Source organism: Lontra canadensis, unplaced genomic scaffold, assembly GCF_010015895.1.
Source record: "Lontra canadensis isolate GAN:19392208 unplaced genomic scaffold, GSC_riverotter_1.0 scaffold43, whole genome shotgun sequence".
Lineage (NCBI taxonomy): Eukaryota > Metazoa > Chordata > Mammalia > Carnivora > Mustelidae > Lontra > Lontra canadensis.
Genome location: NW_022631037.1, coordinates 3356215 through 3370642, shown reverse-complemented (window position 1 = coordinate 3370642; position 14428 = coordinate 3356215). Strand labels below are relative to the sequence as shown.

Sequence of the window (14428 nt, the reverse complement as noted above, 5' to 3'; positions counted from 1 at the left end):
CAGGCTTTATACTAAACCCTTTACATAGATCACCCCGTTTAATCTTAGAACTAACTCTAAGAGTCTGAGGAAATGGAAACTTAGAATGTTAAGTGGCTCACCCATGCCACAAGGCTATCTCCTGCTGCCTTAAGCACTGACATTCCACCTTTCTGTATCTTGTAAGTTCTTATCTTCTCCCATGTAACCCACAAAAGAGGTTCTTTGTGTTTTGCCCAAGTCTAGAACTAGGTAAAACTTAATAAACTGACCTGACTAAAGTAAACCCATAAGTAAAGAAGTAGGCAATAGAAGTACAGGGTGGGGGGGGTGGGTTGCAGAAGTCGCCAAGGAAGAAAAGGGGGAATTGGGGTGCACTGTCTGAGGAGCAGTGAGAAATAATTTAGGCACTTCTTACAAATTTTAAGAAAGGTTGACTGGGGATGAACTTTTTTTTTCTTTTTCTTATTTAGATTTTATCCATTTATCTGACAGAGAGGGAACACAAGCAGGGGGAGTGGGAGAGGAAGAAGCAGGCTTCCCAAAGAGCAGGGAGCCTGATGTGGGGCTCAGTCCCAGGACCGCAGGATCATGACCTGAGCTGAAGGCAGACCCTCAATGACTGAGCCACCCAGGCGTTCCCCAGCATGAACTTCTTATTGATGGGAGTCAACTTAGCAATCAGAGGTGCTATGAAGAGGAAAAGGCTATGAATACAGCCTGTGTCCTGACTGGAAGATCTTTTGGCCATTTCCACCATGTATTCTGCCCACTGAATAGCACTCAGCAACTCTGTGACAGATCAAAAAGAAAATGAGACCAAAACTCCTTTCCTCAAGATTACTAACAGAGCAAGTCATCAACTTGGTACTCAGTGACAAGCAAGGCTTCCCTAAAGGAATCCGAGATCTTACCCTGCATAACTTACACCCATGTGATATATACACACATACAGAAACACCCTACTTCTGAGCACCAAAAAGAGAGCGGGGTAAAGGTTGGGGGAGGGGAGGAGAACGTGATCCTTAACTATAAAATGTTGAAATAAGGAACTGGACTAACTAACCTGCTTTCAAAGTCCCTTCTAGCTCTGATATTCTTTTTTTAAGATTTTATTTATTTATTTGATAGCACAAGTATGAAGAGCAGCAGGCAGAGGGAGAGGGAGAAGCAGAATCCCTGCCAAGCAGGGAGCCCCATGTGGGGCTCGATCCCAGGACCCTGGGATCTTGACCTGAGCCAAAGGCTGGTGCTTAACTGACTGAGCCACCCAGGTGTCCCCTAACTCTGATATTCTCAGATTGCCTTATTCATTTTTTCTTAACACTTCTATGAGGAGGCCAGATCCGAGCTACACATCTGCCTACCTGACATCTAGTTGACTGACATCTTGAATTGAATGTCTCAGAAGCACCTTGAATTCAACATGTCCAAGCTAGTCTTGCCTGCTCCCTAAAACTAGGCCTCTTCCAGTTTCCTACCTTGGTGATGGTACCACTGCCCACAAACCGGTCCAGGAGCACAAAACAAGGGTTAGCTCTGACACCTTCCTTCACGCCAACCTGTCATAAGGCTGATAAGTTATCTCCCACATATCTTTCAAACCCCTCCGCCGATCTTCTCCTCTACTATCTCTTTGGCTGGCCGAGTGATCATCTTTCAGCTGGACAGAGCTTAACCTACACTCATCATTGCTCTTCTCCAATCCATTTCCCAAGCAGTGGCCTGGTTCCCTTTCAAATCCTTTTTTTTTTTTAATGTTTTATTTATTTAAGTAGTCTCTACACCTTACATGGGGCTCAAACTCATGACCCTTAGATCAAGATTTGCCTGCTCCTCCAAATGACCTAGCCAGGTGCCCAAGGAAGGGGTCTTTCTTTTTCTTTACTTTTTTTTTTTTTTTTAAGTAATTTCCACACCCAAAGCAGGGCTTGAACTCAAACTCAAACTCATGGCCCTGAGATCAAATCATGTGCTCTTCTGACTGAGCCAACCAGGTGCCCTCCTTTTCAAACTTTAAATCGAATTATGTCAACTCTGAGAAGCAATTCTCCATGTCTCTCAGATTTTTGTACATCAGCTTTTCTTCTGGAGCATCTACTCCAGGATGTCTATATCATGAACAGACTTGGGAGCTAGAGACAGTGTCTACCTCCAGAGCAAAGAGCATGTTTGTTTCCTAGCCAAAACAATAAAGAATATTTCTCCCTCTGGGGACAATGTCAGGCAGGTTGTATGCCCATTATAAAAGACAGTTTCATGCTCTTGGCTTTCCAAAGCCTGTCTTCTGTCATGCAGCCTATGTTGTATACAGGCATACTTGGCCTTCTTTGCATCACTCTCTGGGAACTGGGGCTCCAGTACAAAAATTGTACTGAGCAATACTGCTATTGCTGGGAATAATAAGTTGTCCTTTATCTCTGACCCAGGAATCTAGTATCCTGTGACACCATCCACAAAACTGTGACAGGCTAACGTGATAGCTTGCAAATATAATAGAACCTCAGATCTTGACGGTTACCTCACACACTTTCCTCTACCCTGCTGAAAATAGTTCACTGGCATCTCACTGCTCTCAGAGGGAAGGTGAAACACCTCACAATGGTTTCTAAAGCCCTATATGTCTCGGCTCTCCTCTTGTCTCTCCAATCTCATGCTTCAGCTCACATTTCCAGTTCTCACTGTCCCACACTCACCCACTTTCTTGGAGTCTCTTATTTGTTATGCTTCTACCAAAAAAGATCTTCCCACCTGTTGTTACCTTTGCTAGAAATACACTTCCTTGCCCTCTTTCCCCAGTTAACCTATGATACTGTGATATAATAAGAAATATGTATTTTGGGGGCACCTGGGTGACTCAGTCAGTTAAGCACAACTGCCTTTGGTTCAGGTCATGGTCCCAGGGTCCTGGGATCAAACCCCACATGGGGCTCCCTGCTCAGTGGGGAGCCCGCTTCTCCCTCTCCCTTTGCCTGCCACTCCCCCTGCTGTGCATGCTCACTCTCTCTCTCTGTCAAATACATTAAAAAAAAAAAAAGAAAAAGAAAGGAAATATGTATTTTGGTCTTCAACCTGACTCCTGACCAGAGCTACTAAAACTTTTGTAATTTCCTAAATAATAACAGTGTTAGGAGCATCTTCTGTTTTATTATTTGTCTTTGATCCTGGTTCCTGACATATTTCCTGGGTGATAGAAGCATCTTTTGTTCTAATTAGACTACTCTTGGTGGGATTCACGATGGAAGCTGGTTACCAGAAAGAAAAATCCAAGCTTGGAAATTTGAGGGGTGCCTGGGTGGCTCAGTCAAGTTAAATGTCCAACTCATAATTTCAGCTCAGGGTATGATCTCAGGGTTATGCGATAGAGCCCCAAACCAGACTCTGCACTGGGTATGGAGCCTATTTAAGATTCTCTCTTTCCAGGGCACCAAGGTGGCTCAGTGGGTTAAAGCCTTTGCCTTCAGCTCAGGTCATGATCCCAGGGTCCTGGGATGGAGCCCCGCATCGGGCTCTCTGCTCAGCAGGGAACCTGCTTCCTCCTCCTCTCTCTCTCTCTCTCTGCCTGCCTCTCTGCCTACTTGTGATCTCTGTCAAATAAATAAATAAAATCTTAAAAAAAAAAAAAAGATTTTCTCTCTCCCTCTCTCTGTGCCCCTCTGCCTTTAAAAAAAAAAAAAGAAAGAAAAGAAAAAAAAAAAAAACAGCTTGAAACTTTGAGCCCTACCCCATTCTCTGGGGAGGAGGAAGGAGCTAGATGTGGGGGTAATGATCTGTCATGTGTAAGTGATGAAGCCTCCAGAAAAATTCCTAAAGTATTAGTTTGGAGAGCTTCTGGGTTGGTGAACACATGAAGGTGCTGGGGAGAGTGGCACACTTGGACTGGGAATGTAAGCTTCACACCCCCTCCCCATACCTTGTCCTGTGCTTCTCTTCCTCTGGCTGTTCCTGAGTTGTATCCTTTTACAGTAAACTGGTGATCTAATAAGTAAACTCTTTTCCTGAATTCTATGAACTGTTCTAGCTAATTATCAAGCCCAAGGAATGAGTTGTGGAAACCTCTGACTTGTAATCAAGTCAGACAAAGTTTTGTGTAACCTGAAGACCCACTACTTAGGTCTGGTGTCCATGGTGTTGGGCAGAGTCAGTCTTGGGAAACCCAAGTACTTACACTGTGGGATCTGATACTATCTCCAGGTAGACAACATCAGAATTTAATCAAATTGTAAGACACTCACCTGGTGTTGGAGAATTGCTCAGTGTGGGGGAAAAAACCCACATTTGATGTCAGAAGTATGGTGAGAGTAAAGAAAAAAATAAGAGTTTTCCCTTTTTGGGTGCCTGGGTGGCTCAGTCATTAAGCATCTGCCTTCGGCTCGGCTCACGATCCCAGGATCCTGGGATTGAGCCCAGCCCCGCTGAGCAGGGAAGCCTGCTTCTCCCTCTCCCACTCCCCCTGCTTGTGTTCCCTCTCTCTCTCTCTGTGTCTCTCTCTAGCAAATAAATAGATAAAATCTTAAAAAAAAAAAAAAAAAAAAAAAAAGAGCTTTCCCTTTCATCACTAATTTTTAAATCTTTAGATCTTGGGGAGTCTTCCTTTCTGATTCCCACACAGCTAGTACCCTTGCAGCAGTTATGATTTTCTTTTTCTTCGGGTGATTTTGCTACGCTATGTTCTACCTCTAGATGGTGAGAGGAGGGACTCTTACTCAGTAACCATTGAGTCTCCAGCCTTTAGCATTGCACATGGCTAGGAATGTGCTCAGTAAACACAAACCTGTATGAGGTCACAAGGAAGTAATTGACTACTAAAAGTAGAAGAATAATAAAGACTTGTGTTTCAGGAGAGGAAGAGAAGAATTTTAAATATATTGAAGAAGAAACTTTAGCTTAGAATACTGTTAAAGAGGGGCACCTGGTTGGCTCAGATGTCTGACTCTTGATCTCAGCTCAGGTCTTAATCTCACAGTCTTGAGATCAAGCCCTGTGCTGGGCTCCACACTGGACAAGGAGCCTACTAAAAAAAAAAACAAACAAACGAATGAACAAACAAAAAACTTTAAAGAACAGAGGAATAACCCCAAACACCCAAATTGTGTGCCAGGCTCTGAAAGGCGTCAGTACACTAACCAGTTCTTAGCATTTCCATCAGGTCAGAAAATTAAAAAAAAAAAAAAAAAAAAAATTTAAAGGACACTTTAAAAAATAAAAGGTAATTCCTGATCAGGCCTCTATTGAGGAAAGGAAACCCACACACACTTTGCTTATTGGGGTAATGGTTTAATGTGGCTACTCCCTCAGAAAAAGCAGCAAACAAACTTTGCAAGCAAGCCCCTTCACGTAACGACTGATTTCCAGGGAGTGACATTAGATGTCATCTCTTTAAGAGCTCTGGATCCCAGAGTAGGAGGGAAGTTAGTGTCAGGTTTGTGTTCTGGGGAACTAGTTCAGTCCTCAATGGCTGTGACATCTCGGGCAAATTCCTTAACCCTGTCAAAGAAAAATGGGTTCCCTCCCCAAACTAAGCTCTGGGCAAACTATTCTGTGCCTCTGCTTGTAGCTTCAGAAAATCACTGTTGAGAGCAGCCGGGTTAAGATCAGAACCTTTCGTTGGGGCTTTGCTTCACCACTGTTTAACAGGTTCGTAACAGGTTTAACTGTAGGGGAATGAAAACTTGCTATTCCAAATAGCTACAGATGTAGCCTCATCATTTGTTTCTTAGGTGTATTGTGTGTATGCCCCACTAAGAAAAATCCAAAACACCGAGTCTGGTAAAGATGTGGATAACAGGGAGTCTCATTCATTGCTGGTGGGGATGCAAAATGGTACAGCCACTTCAGAATACAGTTTGGCAGTTCTTACAAAATTAAAAATACTCTTACCATAAATTCCAGCACTTGCACTCCTTGGTATTTACTCAAAAGGAGTTGAAAACTTATGCCACACAAAAACGTGCACATGGTGGGGCGCCTGGATGGTTCAGTGGGTTAAGCCCTTAACGAAGGTTAAGCCTTCGGCTCAGGTCATGATCTCAGGGTCCTGGGATCAAGCCCCTCATCAGGCTCTCTGCTCAGCGGAGAGCCTGCTTTCCCCTCTCTCTCCCTCTGCCCGCCTGTCTGCCTACTTGTGATCTGTCAAATAAATAAAATCTTTAAAAAAACTGCACATGATATTTATACCAACTTTATTCATAATTGCCAGAACTTGGAAGCAACCAAGATGTTCTTCAATAGATGATAAACTGTGGCACATCCAGAAAAAAAATATTATTCAGCAATAAAAATGAATGAGCTATGAAGCCAACAAATGACACAAAGGAACTTTAAATGCATGTTGCTAAAAGAAAGAAGCCACTCTGGAAAGGCTACATTCTTTGGTTTCAACTAAATGATATTTTGGAAAAGACAAAAATATAGAGACAGTAAAAAAAAAATCAGTGGCTGTCAGGGTTCACATAAAGGGATAAACAGGAGGAGGATAAAGGACTTTTAGGGCAGTGAAATTATTCTGTATGATACTTAATGGTGGAAATAACATACATCTGTCAAAATCCACAGAACTATATAGCACAAAGAGTGAATCCTTTAACACACAAAGAGTGAAACCTCACTATAAACTTCGGTTAATAATGAAAAAAACTGAACTAGTGTAAACTCTGAACTTTAGCTGAACATTCACTAAAAAAAAACCATGTGTTAAAACTATACATTTATTACATATATATGTGTGTGTGTGTGTGTGTGTGTGTGTATAAAATATATATATTATTAAACCTGTGGTTTCACGGGGCGCCTGGGTGGCTCAGTGGGTTAAAGCCTCTGCCTTCGGCTCAGGTTGTGATCCTAGGGTCCTGGGATGGAGCCTCACATCGGGCTCTCTGCTCAGCAGGGAGCCTGCTTACTCCTCTCTCTGCCTGCTTCTCTGCCTACTTGTGATCTGACTGTCAAATGAATAAATAAAATCTTAAAAAACAAAACAAAACTGTGGTTTCAGGGATATCTTGTTCAAAACACAGATGAAGTAAATAGTGGGATTACCCACTACAAGCAGGCCCAGAACTAAAGGGTGAAATGCCTGGTGTGCCAGTGAATGATTTATGAACCACATAACTTCATAGGCTCTAAGCACTGGAAAATACTGATAACGGGCCCTTAAATGACCACGCATGTACTCCCCAGTAAGAGCATTAGAGTTTTTTCAGGAAACAAAAACAAAAAAGAAAAAACAAAACAAAAAGAGAAGCCTCAGGCAGGGTATAAAAAGACTCCCACCTGTTCCCGCAAGGGGCTTGCTTAGTTTCAAGCAGACTCCCCACTGGGCGGGGAGCCTGAGGTGGGACTTGATCCCGGACAGAACCTGAGGGGAAGGCAAACGCTTCACCAACTAAGCCAAACCATGCGTCCCTGTACAAACCAGTATAGTTAATAATACTGCACTATTTGAATATTTGAAAGTCACTAAGAGTATATCTTAAACGTGCTTTAGGATCATCACACAGACAAAAAATTCTATACGTACAGTGACATGTTAACTAGACATTGTGGTTATCATTTTGCAATACATACAAACATGGAATCATGTTGTACAACTAATATAATGTTTATGTCAATTACAGCAAAACTTTTACAAAAAACTTAAAAATTTATATATTCACAACCAAAAATTAAAATTCAATAGAAAATTTCACAATAAAAAGTAAATAGCCCCGACCAATAATACAAACTGATGAGAAATTAAAAAAAAAAAAAAAAAAAGGGAGAACTCCAAGGATTAATTTAGGAGGTCCAATATCTAACTAAAGAAAGTTCTAGAAAGACATGACTGCAGCAAAGCCGGAGAGAAACAATTTATATATAAAATACAATTAATAGAAACACCTGGGTGGCTCAGCGAATAATCGTGGGGCTCTTGTTTCCGGCTGGGGTTGACTTACTAGAACTCCATCACTCTGGGCCTGGAGCCTAAATAATTAACTAAGATTGTCTCCTTCCTCTAGCGCTCTCACTCTCTCTAAAAGCAAACTTCAAAAGGACAAAAACCCCATCTTGAAAAACAAATTTCCACACATAAAACATTCCCACACACGACCAGAAACAAATACCGCTAAAACTCAGAAAAACAATGCTTGAGAACTCAGTACCTGCTAACTTCCTTTATAAAGAAGGAAATTCTTTAAAGAAACTTAAACCGGGGGATGCCTGGGTGGCTCAGTGGGTTAAATAAGCCTCTGCATTGGCTCAGGTCATGATCCCAGGGTCCTGGGATCCAGCCCCACATGGGCTCTCTGCTCAGCAGGGAGCCTGCTTCCCCCCTCCTCTCTCTGCCTGCCTCCCTGCCTGCTTGTGATCTTGCTCTGTCAAATAAATAAAGTCTGTAAAAAAAAAAAAAAAAAGAAAAAAAAGAAAAAAAAGAAAGAAAGAAAGAAAAAGGAAAAAAACTTAAACCGGGACTCTTGCAAGGCTCAGTGGGTTAAGCTACTGCCTTCAGCTCCTGTCATGATAGGAGCGTCCTGGGACGACGCATCGGTCTCCTTGTCCAGCAGGGAGCCTGCCTCTCTCTTTGACAAAATCTCTTCCAAAAAAAAAAAAAAATAGAGGTACCTGGATGACTCAGTTAGTTGGACGGCTGCCTTCCGCTCAGATCTTGACCATAGGGTCCTGAGACCGTGCCCCGCATGGACGCTCTGGTCAATGAGCAGCAAGTCTCCCTATCTCTCTGCCACTCTACCCACCGCTTTCTCTCTTTATCCGTCTGTGAAATAAATAAATGAAACTTAAAAAAAAAAAACTACAACTGAACTACCAGCCGATAATCACCAAAAAAATATGTGTAAAAACACCTAAAAAATAGTCAGCTGAAAACAACAAAGATGCAAAACCACTACCTTTATACATAAAGAAATGGAAACAAACCACTCAGACGGTACCCTTTCCCTCTCACCTTCCCAAAAAGAAAGGCAGAACGATCATCAATAACAAAGGGCAATTGCAAACGAAACAACACCCAAAGTCACCTTCACGCTCAGAAAAGGGTACTATGTCTCCTCCTCGTGGTTTATGTGTACCCCACACATTCAGAGAAACTCCTCTAGTAACAAACTATAGAAATGATCCCTGAAAGTATAGTCTTACTTTCAAACACACGGCCTCGGTAAGTCAGAGGCATCCGCACACTTTATACGCATGGTGATATTTTTGTCAACTCATCTGCCAACTCACGCATCTTATTTTATATTTCATGACAATTCGGTCAAATAGCAAAGTTTAAAACACCATTTTTTCGCCTGTAAATCTTCCAGCAACACTTAAATCAGTAACAAATCTAATTAGCATGCGGCTTCCTAGCAGCCAATCACACGCTGTATGCCTCTGACTCCAACCCGGAGGGATCAGTATTGCCCCGCCCACGACGCCCGGCACGACCTGGGTCTCGGTCGGGTGGCACTGCCCCACTGTAGGCTAAAAAAATGTTGACGCCACAGGTCAGCATCGGACTGTCTCTCGCTTGCTACAAAAGTCCGCTGACTTGAAAAGACCAGTTCCCTTTGCCTTGAGAGAGAGGCGGAAGGAGGAGGCAAAGAGAGAGGTAAGAACTGGTGTACACTTCTAATACCACATAATAATCATAACCACGACGATTTATTGAATACCTACTTGATAACATTTTGATCCGTTGTTTCATTTCATCCTCTAAACAACTGAAGAAGGGTGTCATTACTTCCTCGTTCTTACAGATGCAGGCTATAAGGTCATACAGCTGGACAAACCTAGGTATGTCTGGTACCAAATCAAATCCGGATTCTTTCTCGTAAGACAAAGTGGTCTTCCTCAGGAGGTCTAGTCTCCAATCAAATTAATTTCTCTAATAAAGCACTAAATACATTATCACTTAAAGTTCAGTCCTGAATGTTTCACCTTTCTGGCTTGTAAACCTCAGAAGCAGTCTACCTGTTTATCTGTGGCAAAAGTTAATCCCAGTTTCTCCTCAAAGAACACATGTACCTTATATATGAAGTGTGTAATTTTTATCATTAAACTTGTAAAAATACTTCTCCCCCACATCTTCTAGGATGCCAGGAAGCACAGTGCCATCTAGACATGTGGTTTTCTGAACCAACCACATTTTTCAGGGCTTCATAGTACATGACTAAAAAGCATGAGATTCATCTCATCTAACCACTTCTAACACAATCTCCTCAGAGACAGTCAGATGCTCTGTACTTAAATTCTGTCAGAAAGGGACAGTGTTTGGGCAATCTGCCCAGGTCTGAGACGTATCCCCATTTTCTTATATATTGAAGTTATAAAGTGCCTTCCAATCACTTTCATCCAAGAGCTTGTCTCTGGTCTGGACCCTTCCATATCTAACACTTTTCCATTGTCCATTCCTCCAGCGTTTCTAGGAACCCCTCACCATCCATGCCATATGATGACCTCTTAAGAGCACACTCTCCAACTGCATGTGGATCACTCCAGCACATTCAGTTTTTTTAAAGATTTTATTTTTTAAGTACTCTCTACACCCAATGTGAGGTTTGAACTCACAACCTGAAATCAAGAATCACATGCTTCACTGACTGAGCCAGCCAGGCACCCCCAACTCAACTCTTTTTCTTTGTTAAGGTCCTGGCCTAAATATAGCTTCCTGTAAGACTTTTCCCTTGAGTACTCCCCAGACAAGGAGGCTGAGATGTAGGTACTTCTTTGCCTCCTGTACTTCTCAGTACTTTAATTACTTTTGTCTGCTGCTTGTACTGGGTTATACTCCTGGAAGGCATAGGCCACACATCTGTCCTTGGTGTTGTTCTTTTTCTTTTTTTCTTTAAGATTTTATTTATTTATTTGAGAGAGAGCGCGTGCACAAGCAGGCGGAGGAGCAGTTAGAGGGAGAAGCAGGCCTCCTGCTAGGCAGGGAGCATGACACAGGGCTCAATCCTAGGACCCTGGATCATGATCTGAGCCAAAGGCAGATGCCTAACCAACTGAGCCACCCATGTGCCCCTGAGCTTGGTGTTCTAACCTCACGGGTCAATTAATATACATGTAATTAAAAATGAATAAAATCTGGGTTGAGGTTTCTAGAACTCAGGAACTCATATTTTGGGTTTTAGAACTCATATAATCTATATAACTGAACTAAGTAGGATACAATCAGGAAACATTTTTTCCCCCCTTTACTGCCCTCAAGTCAAGTATGCTCTTTTGGTTGGATCTCCTTTTCCCTCTCCGGAGAGGTATCTCAGGCAGATTCCATAGTCTTTAAGTCACTCTGAGGCCTTCAAGCACAGTCTCATTTCAGGTAATAAATTGTCCAGTCCTGTTGAAATCAAAACCTCTTCCTTGCTCTTCCACTCCTCTGATTTCGAGGCTGTTTCTGGCAACTCTAGAGCTGGAGGGGGAAGACCAATAAGATGACAAGGGTCAAGGCCTTCAAACATAGCTGATCCTCTTTGTAGCTTTCGGCCTCTTCCTAGTGCCTGCTCTTCCGTGGGAGGGGTTAGTGGACCCTTCAGGTAACTCCACTCCACTTCACAGTACCCTAATGTGGCCAGTGCCCTTTCCTGCTGACTTCTTGCTGTTTCTCCAGCCTCTGTTGGGATTCTTCCTGCCTTCATAGTGTGAAGTCCTTTAGATGATTCAGCTACCCTCTATAGAGTCTACTTACCCCACTAAGTGGTGGAAGTGTGTAGCTAATCCAACTGCTGGTCTCTCATGTTTACCCAGTCATCAAGAGTTGCTATTAGGAAGGAGGCAGATGGCGGTCCTCCTGACCTTTAAATTCCAGGTAACATGCCAGGTTCTCTTCACACCACCTTGGTGGCAGCTGGCAAGGGCTGACATTCCTACTGTTCAGCAGGCTGAGACACAGACTCCCAACTATCCTGCTTGCAAGTTCTACAATTCTCTCCATGACGTTCACCTGAAGGACCTCTTATTTGGTTTGAAGCTGGGAAGGAGGGGAAAAGCCACAGCTTTCTATTCCTGTGAAATGTCTTTTAGAGAATCGTTTCCACTGACACTCCCACCACTACCCCATTGCCTTCTCCTAGATAGGCCTGAGGTGGATGATGGAGTTAAAGGTCCCAGGACCATTTTGGCCATCTCCTAAGAAGCTCTGGTTTAGACTGTCGGGGAACTTTTCACCTTGTCACCCCTTGCTCTCCACTCGGAAGCTTTAGATGAAATTCCCAGACACAGTTGAAATCCTGCTTCATATCCAGTTACACATGTCAACCCCATCACCTGCTGTAGCTTAATGGCAAGAATTTGAAGATGCAGAATGTTCAGATGTCTAAGATATAAATATTCTAATACTCTGCTTTTCACAATGGAGAGTGTGGATACAAGACAATAGAAGTCACAGCATACCTAAGCTGAACATCTATTTTTGTTTGTTTATTTGTTGTCTGAAAGAGAGAAAGCTTACACATACACAGAGGGAGAGGAAGAGGGAGAAGCAGACTCCCCGCTGAGCAGGGAACCCAATGTAGGGCTCAATCCCAGGACCCTGGGATCACGACTGGGCCCAAAGGCAGATGCTTAACTGATTGAGCCACCCAGGCACCCTCTGAACATCTATTTTCATATTAACATGCACATGAATGTGTTAAGGAATAAAATGCAAAATTTTGAGGGGAAAAAAACCAACAGGACCTTTCAAATAAATTACTGACCTCACTATCAGCTACTTCATTCATAGACTCTAGGGGGGATACATGGAAACATTTGAGAACTTTCTGAATGAATTATTTTGTGGGATAGTTGGATCCTGCAAAAATTGGAGTTACCTTTCTGGAAGTCCTCAGGAGTGCTTATGAAGTAAATGGAGAAACACTTCAGTGAAATTAGGTCACCCTGTTTCACAAACAGCGGAGAGAAGTTTCATAAACCTCTCTTTATACTAAGAAGGGAGACAGGGAATTCAGCAGGACTTCTGGTCACTCAAACAACAACAACAAAACGAAAACAGGTCTGAATCTGTAGATCAAGGGCCAAACACCAGCAGAGGTTTTGTCCATGTATGGTTTAGTGTTTGTTCTTTTGGAGATTGCCTGAGCTACATTTGCTATAAAAAAAACCCTGGAAACTAAAGCACCAAGTTCCTGGGAGGAGCAAAGAAGGGGAGAGCTATGAAAGCTGCTCTAGTCACTCTACCACAGGCTTCAGAAAACTGATTAAAGGAGAAAAGGGAATTAGGCAGAATTAAAAGTGGATGTCTGGGGCCTGAGGAGAAATCTGGAGTCTAACAGTTGGAAGACCTTATGGTTCCCTAGCACAAAACAAAACAGTCTCCAAACAACAATTTAAGACCTCTACTGAGCAATGTAACTGCCCTTATAGGGAAAATTTCATCTCAAATTTAACTTTCAATTTCCCCAAGAACTCATAGCTTTATCAAGTACCTGATTTTCCTTCCGAAACTATTCAGAAATGTGAATCAAGTTGCATCTGCAATTTTAACACAGTGCTTACCTTTCTTAAGAATCTTCTTCACTTTCATATAGTTCCCTTGTTTGACATATTCATGAAGTTGAGCTTCCAAGGAGTCATTTCTTAAGGAACCAAGCTGAACGGGACAGGGAACTGGAAGATGAACAGCCCGAGACATCCTGTTTCAAAAGAAAACAACATGCTTATTTTAACTCAGTCAGGCCTTCTGGCTAAGATCAAGTACAGAAATGCAATGAAGCAACCTAGATTCTTTTACATTCATTTCCCTTCTTGTCTACTTTCATTTATAATGAACATGATTAGGGGAACAGTTACTGAAACTACAAGATTTTTAAAAAAGATTTTATTTATTGGGGCACCTCGGTGGCTCAGTGGGTTAAAGCCTCTGCCTTTGGCTCAGGTCATGATCCCAGGGTCCTAGGATTGAGCCCCACATTGGGCTCTCTGCTCGGCAGGGAGCCTGCCTCTCTGCCTACTTGTGATCTCTGTCAAATAAATAAATAAAATCTTTTAAAAAAAGATTTTATTTATTTGTTTGAGAGAGAGAGCATGACTGGGGCAGAAAGGCAGAGGGAGAGGGAGAAACAGACTCCCTGCTGAGCAGGGAGCCCAATGAGGGACTTGATCCCAGGACCCTGAGACCATGACCCGAACCAAGCAGACACTTTACCAACTGAGCCCCCCAGGCACCCAAAACTCTACAAGATTAATGTTTATTCTCAATATTACTGGTAAATTGAAAAACTGAATATATTTAGCACTAATTCCTAGGACTAAAAAGTGGTGGCTACTGGGAAGTAAAATTAGAAATATGTTTATCATTAAGAAAACTAGGAGCCTATTAACTTTGAAAGGTTAGTACATAAATGCAGTCACTATGTGGGGCTGTAGAGAGGATAATGTAGTGGGTTAGGTTCACAGTTCAGACTCTAGTCTTGGCCCTGTCACCTCCTTAACTGTGACCTTGGAGAAATTATTTAACCTTGATAGGCCTCAATTT

At 42.5% G+C, this 14428-nt stretch overlaps 1 protein-coding gene and 1 non-coding gene across 3 annotated transcripts in view; both read right to left on the bottom strand.

Moving 5' to 3' along the window:
- TEX14 (testis expressed 14, intercellular bridge forming factor) overlaps positions 1 to 14428 on the bottom strand; it is a 95673-nt gene that overhangs the window by 78882 nt on the left and 2363 nt on the right. For both annotated transcript variants that reach the window (XM_032871933.1, XM_032871934.1), the window contains exon 2: positions 13450 to 13586. In XM_032871933.1, coding sequence (XP_032727824.1) covers positions 13450 to 13586 — 137 coding nt within the window. The remainder of the gene's footprint in view (positions 1 to 13449; positions 13587 to 14428) is intronic.
- LOC116876116 lies at positions 8888 to 9106 on the bottom strand. The gene has a single exon (XR_004384336.1). It is a non-coding gene; the product is annotated as a small nucleolar RNA U3 (small nucleolar RNA).